Source organism: Leguminivora glycinivorella, chromosome 22 (genome assembly GCF_023078275.1).
Source record: "Leguminivora glycinivorella isolate SPB_JAAS2020 chromosome 22, LegGlyc_1.1, whole genome shotgun sequence".
NCBI lineage: Eukaryota > Metazoa > Arthropoda > Insecta > Lepidoptera > Tortricidae > Leguminivora > Leguminivora glycinivorella.
The window spans coordinates 10,272,487-10,289,373 of NC_062992.1; the positions used below are offsets into that span (position 1 = coordinate 10,272,487).

Here is a 16,887-nt window from a genome sequence, read left to right on the forward strand (position 1 = left end):
GTAACACAAAACTTTTCCCCTCACTATAGCGAGGAAACTACAACGCAAAAACTGCGTTTATCACTGCTTCCAGTAGTTTCACAGGTGGTAAATCATCTTTATTACTAGATTCAACTACTTTTATCAATTTTAAAGCAGTTAATTTGACTTTATTCAAGGTCAAATTATTTTACTCACTAGTGGATAAAATGCGTTTTTACTCACTGGTATTAAAGGACAAAACACGTGTTTCCGAGCTAGTGAGGGGAAAAATATTTAACCCCACATTCAATGTTAGGTATCATTTACAGAATCTCAATCTAATTTTGTTGGCACTGTAATTCCCGCCTAAGTAGGTATATCAAATAGTATGCTACGTGTATGCTACAGACCTGAAAATTCTATGAATGTAAGAAATAATTAACCCAAAATTTTTATGTTAAGTATTACGTTTTTGACGACCGGTCTGGCGTAGTTGGTAGTGAGTAGTGACCCTGCCTGCTAAGCCGTGGTCCTGGGTTCGATTCCCGGTAAGGGCATTTATTTGTGTGATGAGCAATAATTGTTCCTGAGTCATGGATGTTTTCTATGTATATAAGTATGTATTTATCTATATAAGTATGTATATCGTCGTAGCCTAGCACCCATGGTACAAGCTTTGCTTACTCGTAGTTTGGGGCATAGAGTATATTGAATAGTATGGTATAGAGTTATCAGTCAAGATTTTCGAATGCAGCGCCATCTATTATTAAGTTACGACAACAATTCATGTGACTTTCCATGCCTTAAAGTTCCTTATAGAACATAAAGCATGTGGACCCTTTAAACTTGGAACGCCACATATTTATGGCGTGATTTCTAAATAGGTCATTCATCAACGTCACTTTAAATAATTATTTCAACGTTAACTTATTTGCATTAAAGGTGATAATAATAAAATTTACAATTTAAATACATGTAATTAACTATAAAATGCCGTTCGCTAGTTTGCAGGTGGTACACGACATCTAGCGAAAAATTTAGACATCAAAAAATCCTTATACATTTTACGACAACAAGTCATTACCCAGTTTGCGGGGGTAATAGTGACATCTAGCGAACGACTTGCACTACGGCATATTATTGATTTTCACGCCCTCTATCGTTAATTTTCCTTAACATATCCTAAGTACATCGGATTTACTATTTCCTTTGACTGAACATACCAAAGTGACGTTGATGAATGACCTATTTAGAAGTCCCGCCATAAATATGTGGCGTTCCATGTTTAAAGGGTCCACATGCTTTATGTTCTATAAGGAACTTTTAGGCATGGAAAGTCACATGAAAAGTTGTCGTAACTTAATAATAGATGGCGTTGCATTCGAAAATCTATCAGTCAAGATTTACCATACTATTCTATACCACTCTATACCATACTATTCAATATACTCTATGGTTGACAGCTCCGCTGTGCAAATGTTATTTAAAAGTCAAATTCCTATGAAATTTTAACCGTAGATATCAAAACCACTGGAAACTTAGCTTGGTCCTGTAATACTGTGTAAAACTAGTTGCCTGTCAAAAAAAAAATCAATAAAATGGCATTTTCGACAAAAATATTGATTTATTAGAGATCTTATGTTAGTTTTATAGTTAGTTTATCTATGGCTAAAGTTTGTGTAAAATGAGACTTAAGTAAATACCTATTGTAATTTAGTACGACCAAACGATTTCCGGTAATTTCTGCTTAAAATCGTTATTATTATTTTCAATAACTTTCTCCTTATTAGCGTTGATCAGCCAAATGAACTCTTCCCTACTGAGCGATATTGCTCTGCGGCGGCGGCCATCTTGGTATTCCTGCACATCATCGCAGAGTGTCACGTCAGGCATGAGGGGGGCGGTGGGGGGAGGGAGTACCGTGTAGCGGTGCGTGTAGGTGTCGCTACCGGCGCCGAGTACTGAGCTGTCCGTTGTCACTTTGTATCTGGGGAAGAAAATTTGTTTTTATAAGTTTATGGCCTGGATGCTAGTCCTTTAAGCCAAGTCTTTGTTTTATTTGAGGAAGATAAGTCTTTGAATAACCAGTGATAAGCAAACCGTGGCTCTTCGGAATTTTGGAAGAACAGTTGTGTATTTCTTAAATCATTTAAAACAACTGCTGTGGCGATCTGAGATTTCTAAAACTAGTGAAGGTCTTTTATGTGTGTTGGCTATTTTTATCTGAAAAGTTTACCTGACACTCGTATAAACCTGGTTTGTCCAAGATAAGTTCTGCCAGTGCTCAACCTGCCGGTGCTGGCCTTCTTCTGTTTTGCAACATACAGAAAGAAGCAACTTTTAACTTTACCTGATTGGCACGGCATCCTCTCCCTCTCTGTAAACGTAGAAGTCGTGCGTGTAGTTCAAAGCTTCGCCACGAGCGGCGCCGTAGTCGCCCGGCTTGCCGACTAGCAAGTTTTGCCAGTGCTCCACCAGCCGGCCTTCTTCTGTTTTGTAGCCTGCAGAAAAAGCCTCTTTTTCAGTGACACTTTTTTTGGTTAATAATATATCTAGGTTGTACCTATAGTAAAATAAGTATATTTTAGTTGCGAGGTCTTCCTAAGGGCTACTCTATGGGATTATTCAAAAAAGGAGTGTAAGTACAGATTTCTAAAGCATCAGAAACGCGCATGGAACGCACATCTGGAGTAGTAGTTGTTAGTTATAGTATATACTCTGTCAAACAAGTCTGTCAGTAAATAAGAACAAAGAAAACTATATGCGTCCTTTTCTTTAGGGTGCTAGAGAAAAGGATACCTATAGTTTTCTTTGTTCTTATTTACTGACAAACTTGTTTGACAGAGTATAGTATGTACTAACAGCAACACTTTAGCTAACCATCGCTAGACGTTATGCCCTTGTAATAAGGATTACAAATGTACAGCTAACAGTGTTGCCAATTAGGCCACACTGAAAAATTTCCTACTAAATAATATCACGATTAAAAAAATACTAATACGTAAGTTTTAAATATGTAGACGTCACGGAAAATGAAATTCATTGTATGGAGAATATGAACGGCGTCTCCAAACGGTTATTTACCTTGCTGACAATGATAAACAAGTTATAGTCCAAATACTTTTTGAAAGTTCCTGTGATATAGTAACAAGTTACTTATAGTGATTGTAGTCCAAATACTTTTTGAAAGCTCTTGTGATATAGTAACAAGTTACTTATAGTGATTATAGTCCAAATACTTTTTGAAAGCTCCTGTGATATAGTAACTTAACATCAACTCACCCTCAAACTTGAAGGGCTCCAAATTAGGTAATCCAGGGATGGCGTTATCCGCAGGGCTAACGGGGAGTGAGGGGGATTTTGTGCAATGGCGAACTGGTGTTCCGCCTGTGGTGTCTATTTCAACCTGCGAGAGAAGTTGAACAGATTAACAGCTGAATCAAAAATAGCTATGTAGTACCTGACCTGCACAAGTACTGGGTGCCTAGTCATCATGCTAATCTTTTATATGTAAATTCGTTTGTGATGGAGACAAAGTAGTAGTTAAGTATTTTAATTAGTACCTATTTATTAAAGTAGTAGTATTTGATAACCTAGGCAGTTTAAGATTGCTGCGCCCTTGCAGGCCAAATAAAATTAATACTATTATTGTCATTAATGGACCTCTTATAGAATCTATATAATAATATTATGCAAAATTGCAGATGACAGAACATTGACGAAATGCGTTAATCTCATATCACGTTTATTGTTAGGTACAGGTTAGAACACTTAAAAGAGGAACCCAAGAATAGATCAAAATGCATCCAAATTGTTTTACCTTAAGGAATTGAATGTGGCCCTGCCCATCCGGATTCCGGTAGATGATGGACGAGTTCTCCACTGTAGTGCGCGCTGTGTTTGACTCTGCGTGGTATCTGCAATATTTATTTATCGTATGGCGATACATTACACACATAATATTATTTACATTTAAACTTAAAATTAAGAAGTCTGCAGGTACAAACACGCAGTTAGTGTCAGATTTTTAAAATCTGCAGCTGGTCCATTGTATCTGATAACAGGGCACTCAAATACCATGTGATTAATAGTCTGCTTTGGATCTCCACACTCGCACGCCGGCGACTCGCTCCAGCCCCACTTGTGCCAGAGGTACGCCCAGTTGCCAACCCCGGTTCTAAGGCGGTTCAAAGCACACCATACTTGTCGGCTTTCGTTAAACCCCTTGGGTCTCTCTTGTGTGGTGAACTCAAAGATGGATGGATGGTGGATGGTGCCATGATAACATAATATAAATGACTCTAATAGGCCCCAGTTTCCCCTCTGGTTGGGTAAGATTGGAAGCCAGTTACTTTCGTAAAATATGCCAATTTTAAAAATGATTTTAGCTCTCAAGCATGCAAGAGGGCCGCAAAACACAAGAAGGGCCGCAAAACACTAGAATCAAGATGTTTTAGGTAAATATCTAAGTTTTTGATCGGGACTGGACATTTTTGATTAGTTAATGCACCCAACGTCACTTACTCAACTTCGAAGCTCCTGGTCAAATCAGGCAACAACAGTTCCACACGTAGGTGCATAGATCGGTTGAGTACCGGATGAGGTGGCGTGTCTGAATCTGTGTTAGAATGAAGAGCTGTTTCTCGTTTACTCGGTGCATCGGAACTGAATGGGATAACAGCTGGTAGTTCTGGAGCAGTTGGTTTTTCGTTCCGGAAACTTGCTATTAAATCGGCAGACGACGCTGAAATAATAGTTATTTGTTATACAAGGGGGCAAAGTTGTATTTTAACGCCGAGTGTGGAATTGAAAAACGAGCAAGTGAAAGGATTCTATAGTTGAACCTCGAGCGAAGCGATAATAGAATCCTGAACTTGCGAGTTTTTTAACACACGAGAAGTAAAATACATTTGCACCCGAGTGTAACACAAAACTTTTCCCCTCACTATAGCGAGGAAACTACAGCGCAAAAAATGCGTTTATCACTGCTTCCAGTAGTTCCACAGGTGGTAAATCATCTTTATTACTAGATTCACCTACTTTTATCAATTTTAAAGCAGTTATTTTGACTTTATTCAAGGTCAAATTACTTTACCCACTAGTGGATAAAATGCGTTTTTACCCGCTGGTATTAAAGGACAAAACACGTGTTTCCGAACTAGTGAGGGGAAAAATTAAATGTAGTATAAGATTAGTTATAACTCTTCTTCTTCCTACCCTATCCCACGTTATGTGGGGTCGGTGCAAAATATCCTCTTCCATTCTCCTCTATCTTTCGTCATCTCAACACTCACATCTTTCATTCTCATATCCTCTTTCACACAATCCATCTATCGTTGTTTGGGTTTACCCCTCCCTCTCTGTTAGATACGTAGGTGGACACAAGTGAAACAACCGGTAGCTAGTTATGCACTGGTTTATTGGCGTACAGGTATCGTGGTGGGCGCAGCCACACACACACATGCAAGCGTACGTTAGTCGCATACTGAACATCCCTCCACCTATTACAGTATTAATCTTTAACCTAATTGTAATGCTAAAGCCTAAAAGTATTTTTTATAATTTACTCTGGGACGGGGACGCATCACTCTCCGTGCCTTGCCTGTTGGCGGTTCATCATCTGATTCTGATTCTGACTCTGCCTCATGAAACTCTTCCTCCGCTTCCTCGTCTTCGTCGTAATATATAAATTCTTTATTTGCAAAAAATATGGTACAACAAGGTGACAATGGTAAGGTTCCTGTACAGTGACATATTTTGCTGGTTAGGCATGCAAAATGTGGTCTTAATCTAAAATACATTGCTTGTATAAGTGGACAAGACATAGGTTGGGTAGGTACTTAAAACTATAACTATACTAACATTATTACTATTATTAAGCTTGTAGAAACTCATTAATAGAGTAAAACACTTGTTTTTTCAGCCATATATATAAATTGAATTTAAATTGTTTCAGAGGCAGGGGCTTAAGATTTTCAGGAAGTGCATTAAATATTTGCATACATAAATAATAACTATTTTTTGTAAAAAGGGAACTGTTTGGGATGAAATCTAGTACAAGTTTATCCGGAAATCGTGTGTTTCTTTGGTAAACATCAATGGCCTTTTTGAATAAATCTGGGTTCTTTTTTACAAAAATGGCTGCCTCGTATATATACATGGATGGTAGTGTCAAAATTTCATGTTTTTCAAATAAGGGTTTACATGAATCCCACGGAAGTACCCCACACATTGTTCTTAAACATCTTTTTTGTGCTACAAATGCCCTATTTACATCACTGCAATTTCCCCATAGAAGGAGGCCATACCTTAAATTGGACGCTATGTATCCGTGATATGCCATAAGGAGTGTGCTCCATGTTGAAATGCTACGCAGTCTTCTAAGAACATATGTGAATCTAACTAGTTTATCGCACACAGTATCCACTTGATTTTTCCAATTGCAGTGTTTATCAATAGTAATGCCTAAAAATTTAGCTGTATCTACTTCTTTTATTTGTGTATCATTGTATTTAATATTTAAATCTTTATCTTTATTTTGTCTGCTATGGAATTGCATGTATAAGGTTTTATTCAAGTTAACTGATAAATTATTATATGTAAGCCATTCTATTACTGATTTGATTGTATTATTAATATCACTATTGTACTGTTTATCATCTTTACTTGTAATTATAATTGATACATCATCTGCAAAAAGTGTACATTGGTGAGTGGTGATATCTGGTAGATCATTGATATATAATAAGAAAAGTAGTGGTCCCAGAACACTACCCTGTGGGACTCCTAGATGATTTTCCATGAATGAAGATCTATGGCGGGTTATTGTGGCATCTTTGGAGCTTCCTATTTCAACACATTGCCGTCTGTTTGCTAAGTATGACTTAAGCCATTGCAAAGTTGGTCCTCGTATGCCAAGATTATAAAGTTTTTGAATTAGTAGCTCATGTGACACAAAATCGAACGCCATTGACATGTCAAAGAAAACTACTACTGTTGGCTTTTTTTTATCGACACTTCGGACGATCTGATCTATTAGTTTGAAAGTGGCAAGTGTGGTGCTTTTATTTTTTTGGAAACCGTTCTGCTCTTTTTTGAGTATCTGATATTTTTCTAAAAATGACATGATTCGTGTATGAATAGCTCTTTCAAATATTTTGGAAATAACTGGAATTAGTGTTATTGGTCGATAGTTGCACATTATGGACTTGTCTCCTTTTTTGAACACTGGTGTGACAACGGATAACTTTAAAGTGTCTGGGAAGCAGCCCACCTCAAATGATAAATTGACTAGATAGGTAATAACTGGCACCAGTTCGTCAACACATGATTTTAATATTTTTGTTGATATTCCGTCATAGCCTGTAGAATTTGTATTTTTAAGTGACTTTATTATGTGTTTTATTTCATTATGACTGACAGGAGTTAGAAAAATGGTATTATTTATGTATTTTGAATTAGTGTTCTTTAAGGTAGAGCTCACATTATTGTCTGTACGTTGAATAAAGTAATTATTAAATTCATTTGCTATTTGAGTAGGGTTTTCGATCGTATGACCGTCTTTATTTATTGCAGTTATATGTTTCTCTGTAAGGTGTTGATTTGGATCATCCTTAATAATCTTCCAACATGCTTTGCTTTTACTTGCAGATCTCTGAATGAAATTATGATTTTGTAACTTTTGGGAGGTATTTATACAGTTAGCTAGTAATTTAGAGTATGATTTGTATTTGTGTCTACTTTCTGGAGTCTTGTATTTATAATATTGAAACCGTAGGGTGCGTTTGTATTTACACGTACTCTTCCTCCTCCATGGGGTGAGTACGGTCTGATGCATTCTGGTCGGGCGGTGGCAACATCAACGATTGTGGTGTCGGCGGCGGCGACTGTGTTGGCGGCGGCGGCGGCGGCGGCGGCGGCGACGGCGGCGCATGTACTGGTGTCGGCGTAGACGTCGAGGCAGGTGAGTGTGTAAGTTTATCGTGATCGTCGTAGTCCCATACATTAGCATCTCCTATATGACCCTTATACAATGCTAATTGGTTTATGTGTTTGCGATAACATATTTGAGAATCCCAGTCTTTAATTAAATACATTACGCGTCCTATTCGTTTTTGTACCGTTCCTTTACACCACATGATTTTATCATTGTTTACATTTTTTGTATATAGTACAAATGAGCCAATTGCGAATTTTTTACGGTTAGATACATTAGTATTGTCCTGTGAGCACTGAACATTGGCATTATCAGACAGTGGAGCCGCGGACGAGGGCGGCGGTGAGGGTGGGGATAAGAGGTCTATACGTGACCTCATTTTACGTCCATAGACTAATTGCGCGGGAGAAAACCCAGTGGTAGTATGTTTCGAATTACGGTAATCAAACAAATACTTTAAAAGTGCTAATTTTGCTTGTTTGACATTAGTACTTGTCATAAGACTAGACCGTATACCCCGTTTTACGACCTTTATATATGACTCAGCCATACCATTACTCGCTGGATGGTATGGTGGTGACGTCATATGCTTTATGCCATTAAGTTTGCAAAAAGCTTGAAATTCTTGTGAACAAAAAGCTGTGCCATTATCCGTTACCAAAGTTAGCGGTATACCGAACCTTGACATAAATTCGTACATTTTTTCAATCGTGGCAGTGGATGTAGTTGTGTTAGACATATCATAAACTTCTGGCCACTTAGAAAACGCATCCACCAGCACTAGGTACATTCGACCATTTACCGGGCCCAGGAAGTCGGCGTGAACACGACTGCAAGCTTCCTTAGGCGGGGTCCAGGGCGCGGGCTCGGCTCGGGCTGGCGCTGGTCGCATTTGTATACAAATATCGCAAGACCCTATCATCCGTTCAACAGCTTCATCAACGCCCGGGAACCAAAATCTAGACCTAACTTCGGCCTTAGTCTTCACTATACCTAGATGAGATTTATGGAGCTCTGATAATACTTTTCCACGTAACGTCTCTGGAATTACAACCTTATGGCCCCTCATAATGCATCCATTTTCATACGACAGCTGCGTTCGACATAAGTGATAAGGCTTAATTTGTAAATCGTTAACTTTGTTTGGCCATCCCTCCATTATATATTTACGTACTTTAACTAAAATAACGTCATTACCGGTTTCTTTGCAAACGTCCGTGAAGGTGACAGGCAGACTACCACTGATAACGAAATGCACGTAAGCGGCTCGATCGCACGGTTCCGCGCCGTCAGCACATTCCTGCGGAGCGGCCGCGCCCGCGCCCCGCGCGCCCGCGCGCTCGCCCGGAGCCTGTGCAGGTGTCGGCGCCGGCGCCGGGAGGCTGGCGCGCGACAAAAAATCAGCGCTGTTGTCAGCACTTCGCACATATTCAATACTATAATTATACGCGCTTAAAAATATTGCGTATCTTTGAAGTCGATTTGCTGTCACCTCTGGAATACCCTTATAAGGTCCAAAAATCGATATAAGGGGTTTGTGGTCCGTGCGGAGGACGAACGGCTCTGATCTTCCATACAAATATTGGTGGAAGCGACGCACACCAAAAATAATAGCAGTAGCTTCTTTTTGGAGCTGAGAATAACGCGTTTCGGCAATCGACAATGTCCTCGAGGCAAAAGAAATCGCCCTCTCGAGGCCTCCGGGGTCAAGTTGAGATAAAATCGCGCCAAGACCCCGGGGTCCTGCATCGACAGTCAAAAATAGCTTGGCCCCCGGATTAAAGTGAGCTAAAACCCGATCTGATGCTATATTTTTTTTAATACTTATATAAGCGTTGTGATGTGCATCCTCCCACTGCCATTTAGACCCATTTTTAGGGTTCCGTAGCCAAAATGGCAAAAACGGAACCCTTATAGTTTCGTCATGTCCGTCTGTCCGTCTGTCCGTCTGTCCGTCTGTCCGTCTGTCACAGCCGATTTACTCGGAAACTATAAGTACTACAGTGATGAAATTTGATGGGAATATGTGTTGTATGAACCGCTACAAAATTATGACACTAAATAGTAAAAAAAATTGGGGGTGGGGCCCCCATACATGTAACTGAGGGATGAAAATTTTTTTTTCGATGTACATACCCGTGTGGGGTATCAATGGAAAGGTCTTTTAAAATGATATAAAGTTTTCTAAAAAACATTTTTCTTAAAGTGAACGGTTTTTGAGATATCAGCTCTCAAAGTCGTAAAAAGTATGTCCCCCCCCCTCTATTTTTATAACTACGGGGTATAAAATTCTAAAAAAAATAGAGGTGATGCATGCTAATTAACTCTTTCAACGATTTTTGGTTTGATCAAAGTATCTCTTATAGTTTTTGAGATAGGTTGATTTAACTGTAATTTTGGTTAAGTTATTGGTTTATTATATTTGCTGCTACGGAACCCTTTGTGCGCGAGCCCGACTCGCACTTGGCCGGTTTTTTAAAAGGTCATAAAGCGGACCCAGGATTGACGATGCATTCGGTACAAAGTTCCTATAATAATTTACCAACCCCAAAAATGATTGGAGCTCGCTAACGTTATTCGGAACGGGAGCATTTATTATTGCCTCGACCTTATCGGGTGACTTATGTAACCCGTCCTTGTCTATAACATAGCCCAAGTAGCTAACTTTATTTTTATAAAAGTCACACTTTTCCTGTTGCAATGTCAATCCTGCGTCTTGTAACCTTTCGAGCACGGCGTTGAGCCTGCGCGCGTGCTCGTCGTCGTCGCGGCCCGTGACCAGCACGTCGTCGAGCAGGCACAGCACGCCCTCCATGCCGGCCAGCACGCCCTCCATGGCGCGCTGGAACACGGCCGGCGCGCTCGCTAGACCGAACACAAGCCGCGTATACATATATAGCCCCCGAGATGTATTTATGCATGTATACGGCTGCGACTCATCATCTAAAACAAATTGGTTGTAAGCCATTGATAAGTCGAGTTTTGTAAACTTAACGCCTCCATACAACTTAGCAAATAATTCTTTTGCTGTCGGCAAGGGATACTGGTCGACTATCAATTGCTTATTAATGGTAACAGAATAATCAGCACACAGTCGAACACTGCCATTCCGTTTTAACACCGGGACTATAGGTGAAGCATACTCGGCGTGGGGCACGGGTTTTAAAATACCTAACTGCACTAGCCGGTCGATTTCTTTGTTTACCTTATCGCGCAATGCGAATGCGATAGGCCGCGCTTTAACAAAAACTGGTTTAGCGTTATCTTTGAGCCTCAGTCTGACTTTATGTTTATTAAAACAGCCTAATGAACTTGAAAATAATTTAGGAAATTTTGTTTGTAGCTGTTCAACTGAAGACAGTTGGTGACAATGGTTAACTCGTACGAGTTGCAATTCAAAGGCTGATATAAAATCCCTACCTAGAAGAGACACTCCGCCGTCTCGTACAACATGTATGTCTATCGAATGTGTACAGTCGTCGTAGCACACAGGCAAGCGCACAACGCCTACACAAGCAATGTTATCACCATTATACGTAACCAGCTTCCTTCGCAACGGACCTAATGGCACATCTTTAAAATATAAATTATAAATATCATTAGATATAACCGTTACGGCTGCACCGGTATCTATCTCAAAATTTAACTTTGTTTCGCGAATAGTTACAGTGCCTACCATTGGCTCTCCCCGCAACGAACGTATAACAAATACCTCACCATCGTCTCCGAAGTCCTCGTCGTCGGCTCCATTGTCTACGTAGTTCACTTTTGACGGACACACCCTACGTAGATGGCCTTTAACGTTACACTTCTTACACACATAATCACTGTACTGACACTCCGCGGTCTTGTGGTTGGTATATCCGCATGTGGTACACTTAGGCTTCGCTAAACGGCTAGACTTAGCCGCGGCCTGTCCCTTATGGGCACTAGTACTGCGCGATATCTTTAATAGCGGGTCCAGCTGCGCGCGCGGTGGCAACATTTTCGGCGTATTCCACAGCTTTGCCAAGCGTAAGGCCAGTCAGATCCTGAGCGTACAGCTTTTCTTTTTCATAACAAGCCCTCATTCCCATAATAAAGCGATCGAGCAGCGTTTCCTCCACATTCTTGAAGGCACAAAGCGACGTCAGGCCACGAAGTCTCGCGGCCCACTGTGAGTGCGTTTCGCCTTGTCGTTGTACCGCTGCGTAGAAATTGTGTCTCTCGCTGAACCCTACTCTCTTAGGGTTGAAATGAGTATCCAAACTTGTTATGATATCGTCGTAGGGCACCGTTTGTACATCCTTTGGTAGAACCAAATCCGCAGCGAGTCTGTACGTACCCTCCGTGAGTGCACTTAGCAATATAGCTCTGCGCTTTGTTCCGGTTGCGTCTGTCACATCGGTGATGTCGTTTGCCACAAACCACTGTGTCAGACGGCTTTTGTAAGTCTTCCACTCATGTTCATTGTGGTCAAAACTGGTCAAAATTCCAAATAATCCAGAAGACATGTTTTTTTTTTTCCCTAAATGTGGGTATTCGTCGCCACTGTTAGATACGTAGGTGGACACAAGTGAAACAACCGGTAGCTAGTTATGCACTGGTTTATTGGCGTACAGGTATCGTGGTGGGCGCAGCCACACACACACATGCAAGCGTACGTTAGTCGCATACTGAACAACATCATCAACATCATCATCCATCAACATTTATTGCCAATTGCTATTTTAAAAAATTGCTTAAAATAAATTCTGATAAAACAGATTATACCTACTTAACGCTGAAATAAGACTGAAAGCTTAGGTACTTTATATATTGAAAATATACTTACGAAACAGCTGATCCCGCTCCCCAGAGAAAGGAATTGGCTCAGATGCTGAAACACCACAGTTATTTTAAATAACCTAACCACAAAATTAAAAATTTGAAAAAACCCCCGACTGTGACATAGTAGACCGATTTTCATGAAACATGGCTAAGAACACTCCCGACTAACTCAGCTTTCAGACAAAAAAAACGAAATCTAAATCGGCCACAGACGAACACACACACAGGCAGACAGACAAACAGACAAACAGACAGACACACACACACCCCGTCGTTTTTGCGTCGGGGGTTAAAAACTGATTATCCGATCAACTATGACATTTTGTACAATAGTGAAATAATTCGGTTTTCGATTGAGTACCATGTTTCGGCCAGATAGAAGACAGAGTGGCCTAAATGTGGTACAACGGAGCATTTCGTTTATAACAAAGTCATAACAGATTGCTAGAAATAATTATTATAGTTAACCTTGAGTTAACCCGCATTGTTTCCACTTAATTCGTGATTTCCAGCCGCAGCTTTAACTAATCAAGTAATCATAGAAGTTGACATAGGTGTATTTTACTTAGCAAATCAAACTAAACTATATCTTAGGTACCTAAGTAGGCCCTATTGGGATTAGTCTGATTCATCACGATGTTTTTGCTAATTATTTTTTAACAGGTGTATTGAGATGTTCTTAGTCAGTCAATATGAGCACACCTCGGACACTGCCGATCAAATATATGAAAGAGGCGCGTTCCTAGCACACATTCTAAGCTCGTATAGGTGAACGCGTACCATGCTTGTATGAGTGAGATCTGACAGGTTGACTGTTCGCGTTTTTGACAGGCGGTAACTGTGAGGTAACCGAGAGGGGGTGGGCGACGTTTTCAGCCGGGAGCGGGAGTGGCCATACTGTACGATAGTACTCTTTATTATACGGTGATATGAGTAAAGTCAAGAGCTAAGTACAGTCAACAACCCAGCTGTGAGTACAAAGTGCCAAAAATATGTATACACATCGTAATATACAGGCAATAAAGTTCTGTGTACTTATTTTTGGCACTTCGTCTGTATTTCACATTCACAGTTGTGTTGTTGACTGTACATAACATAGCCAAATGTATTTTTAACCCCCGACGCAAAAACGAAGGGGTGTTATAAGTTTGACGTGTCTGTCTGTGTGTATGTCTGTCTGTCTGTTTATCTGTCTGTCTGTCTGTGTGTGTGTCTGTCTGTGGCATCGTAGCTCTCGAACGGATGAACCGATTTTGATTTAGTTTTTTTGTCTGAAAGCTGAGTTAGTTGGGAGTGTTCTTAGCCATGTTTCATGAAAATCGGTTCACTAGGTCGCGGTCGGGGGTTTTTTCAAAATTTTAATTTTGTTTCTCTGTATTTTTCTCTCAAATGTAATAATGGAATAGATACTTTACCTCCGACGACATCTGTGTACGACTCTCCTGTCAACAAACCACTTATTATAAGTTACTAGCTTTTGCCCGCGGCTTCGCTCGCGTTAGAAAGAGACAAAAAGTAGCCTATGTCACTTTCCATCCCTTCAACTATCTCCACTTAAAAAATCACGACAATTCGTCGCTCCGTTTTGCCGTGAAGGACGGACAAACAAACAGACACATACACACACAGATATTAGTATGGATTTATGTAATTATACATATTAAACATTTATTAAGAGTTTATTTTTTTTTGTTGACAGATGGTGCTTTGCGAGACTCTAAAGATACAATAATCCTGTATTAATATCGTTGTTTCTATTGCAGGTAAGAGTTGATGTGTAATCAAAACAAATGACATCATTATATAAATATAAATATTCTATTACAAGAAAATTCACAAAGTGCGGAGCAAGTATGTAAATGTGCTTGATCTCGAAGAAGCGCAACCTTCAAATTAAGCCGCGGTCACTCTAATATTACTTCATTATATCAAAGCAAAAGCAGATTAATCCCCCGGTGTATATCAGTGTACAGTCAGCAAAAAAAAACTAAGTACACGACTTTATTGCTCATACGTTATGATTTTGGATACATATTTATTTATAAGACTTAGTTATTAATTTTCTGGGTGCCCTGAAAACCAGTGCCGTGTCTGTTAGACACTTAAATATTACTTGTATTTATCATGTATCTGTATTCCAAATAAATATTTTCTATTCTATTCTATATTCTCATCATCTATATTTAATACCTACCTCGACTGTACTTAGGTACAATAGGTACCAAAATATTATGATCAGTAGGTGTCTGAAAAATGTCTGAGAATTTAGTCTGTATCTTTAGACTGATGTATATGTAAAAACATGTTTTCACAAATAAATATTGTATTAAAAAAATGTGAGACTTTATAATGATAATGAATTTGATTTTAAAATATCGTTGCTTTTAAATAATAAAAATAATAATCATCATCATGTCACTCGAACCTAGAGCAGAGCCCAACTGGGGCAGTATCTCCGCCTTACAGAAGACCACAGCCAAATAAATAGCACTAGATCCTACTCATAGTGTTGTGTTCCTGCCGGTGAGTAAGGCTGCCAGAGCTCAACGAGGGGTGGCGTGCTGGTGACGGAAGGACCTACGGAACTAATTTGTTTCGTCTATTGTCCTTTGAGTCGTCGGCAACCCAAACCCTCCTTGGAACTTGTACACTATTTTTTTCTGTGTACTTAACACACAGCAAAAAGGATTGTACAAGTTTCTAATGGGTTGGCAACGCGCACGTGACATTCATTGAGTTAGCGTCCATAGGTGACGGTGACCGCTTTCCGTCAGGCGGACCGTATGCTTGTTTGCCACCGACGTAGTATATAAAAAAAAATATAACTATCACCTACACTATTCTTATTGAACTTTGCGAAACAACAATTTTTGTGCTAGTTTTAAGCACTCAGAAACAGGGCCCAATTTCTCGCATATCATTTTTTAATTGACCTTAGTTATATTTAAATTACTGTATAATATGAATGCTTACCAACAGCGCATAGCAGCAAAACAAACACCAACATACTTGTATATTAATAAATGCCGACTGACTCGTTCGCCTGATTCAATAGCACCCAGAACTTACAAAAACACTAACATATTAACATAAATAAACATCCTATGTATCCTAATATACAAGTAAGAAGCTTATGTAACATTTTTAAGGTTGAGATTGGACAAATACCAGTAAAGTAATTTAGGTATACATATTTGGACAGGTTAGGTCACTTGAATACAAGGCTAATGGCCATCACAAACGTCATCTCTATTAGCTGGGAGGCTATTGCACAACACCCTGCATTTTATGATTAAGCACTGAGACTTGGTACAGGTTATTCCTTGGGTGGCCCTGAGTAGATAAAGAAAGACCGGGAGGCATCGAGAGCCCCCCTTCATTTAGGAGGGAAGAGAGGGGGAAGGCTGGCGCCGCCGCGTTTTCTATGAAACCGTATTTCTCTAAAACTATACAAAATATACGGAGGAGCCAGCCTTCCCCCCCCTCCTCCCTCCTAAATTAAGGGGGGCTCTCGATGCCTCCCGATCTTTATCTACTCAGGGCCACCCAAGGAACAACTGTGCCAAGTCTCAGAGCTTAATCATAAAATGCAGGGTTCCCATACAAGACATAGCAATAATAGCCTCCCCAGTATATGGCCTCATCGGAAGATCAGCGGGAAGTCACCAGCAACACGCTGAGATGAGGCCATTTCGTGGCACTTCACTTACTTCTGTCTCGTTATTAGGTAAGTATGTGTATTTTGTCTTGCCTGTGTTCAAGAATAAATGTTTGTTTTATTCTATTCTATCTACTTATTTAATATTTTCAATCTATTGATTTAAACTAACACGATCTTCACTCATAGTCAAGTCACGGGTAGACTGGCTGGGAGTTGTATCAACATCTTCTAGCTGCGTGAAATCATCAACTCTCTCAAAAAATTTAACGGAACCTAACACAATACAATACAATACAATAGTCAAGCCACTCTACTGCTCCATGGTAATGATTTATGACTTTTATTGTGTCCTTTTGATTACACTACATAGTTATAATAAGTATTATAGGTAGTTAGATCTAACTATAAAGGCCATGCCAGGATAAGCTAAGTGAATCTGCCCCCAGCATGTTTTGGCTTGTATATTTTTTTATTGATTTGTCTTTGTATTCGTATCGAGTATGCCAAATTTCAGCTCCCA

The 16,887-nt window shown here is 39.7% G+C and overlaps 1 protein-coding gene across 3 annotated transcripts; it reads right to left on the reverse strand.

Annotated features, from left to right (window-relative positions):
• Positions 1-1,565: 1,565 nt before the first annotated feature.
• LOC125237816 lies at positions 1,566-15,798 on the reverse strand. Of its 3 annotated transcripts, XM_048145009.1 has the most exons (8): positions 15,680-15,798; positions 14,122-14,148; positions 12,711-12,755; positions 4,486-4,705; positions 3,782-3,878; positions 3,244-3,367; positions 2,312-2,462; positions 1,566-1,948 (listed from the first exon to the last, which is right to left on the reverse strand). In XM_048145009.1, exons 1-8 carry the CDS (start codon positions 15,711-15,713, stop codon positions 1,675-1,677), a joined length of 972 nt encoding a protein of 323 aa, XP_048000966.1. In that variant the 5' UTR covers positions 15,714-15,798; the 3' UTR covers positions 1,566-1,674. The 3 variants fall into 3 exon arrangements, with proteins under 3 accessions (XP_048000966.1, XP_048000967.1, XP_048000968.1); XM_048145010.1 differs by lacking the exon at positions 14,122-14,148 and having other exon boundaries at positions 15,680-15,781; XM_048145011.1 differs by lacking the exon at positions 12,711-12,755 and having other exon boundaries at positions 15,680-15,767.
• Between the last annotated feature and the right edge of the window lie 1,089 nt (positions 15,799-16,887).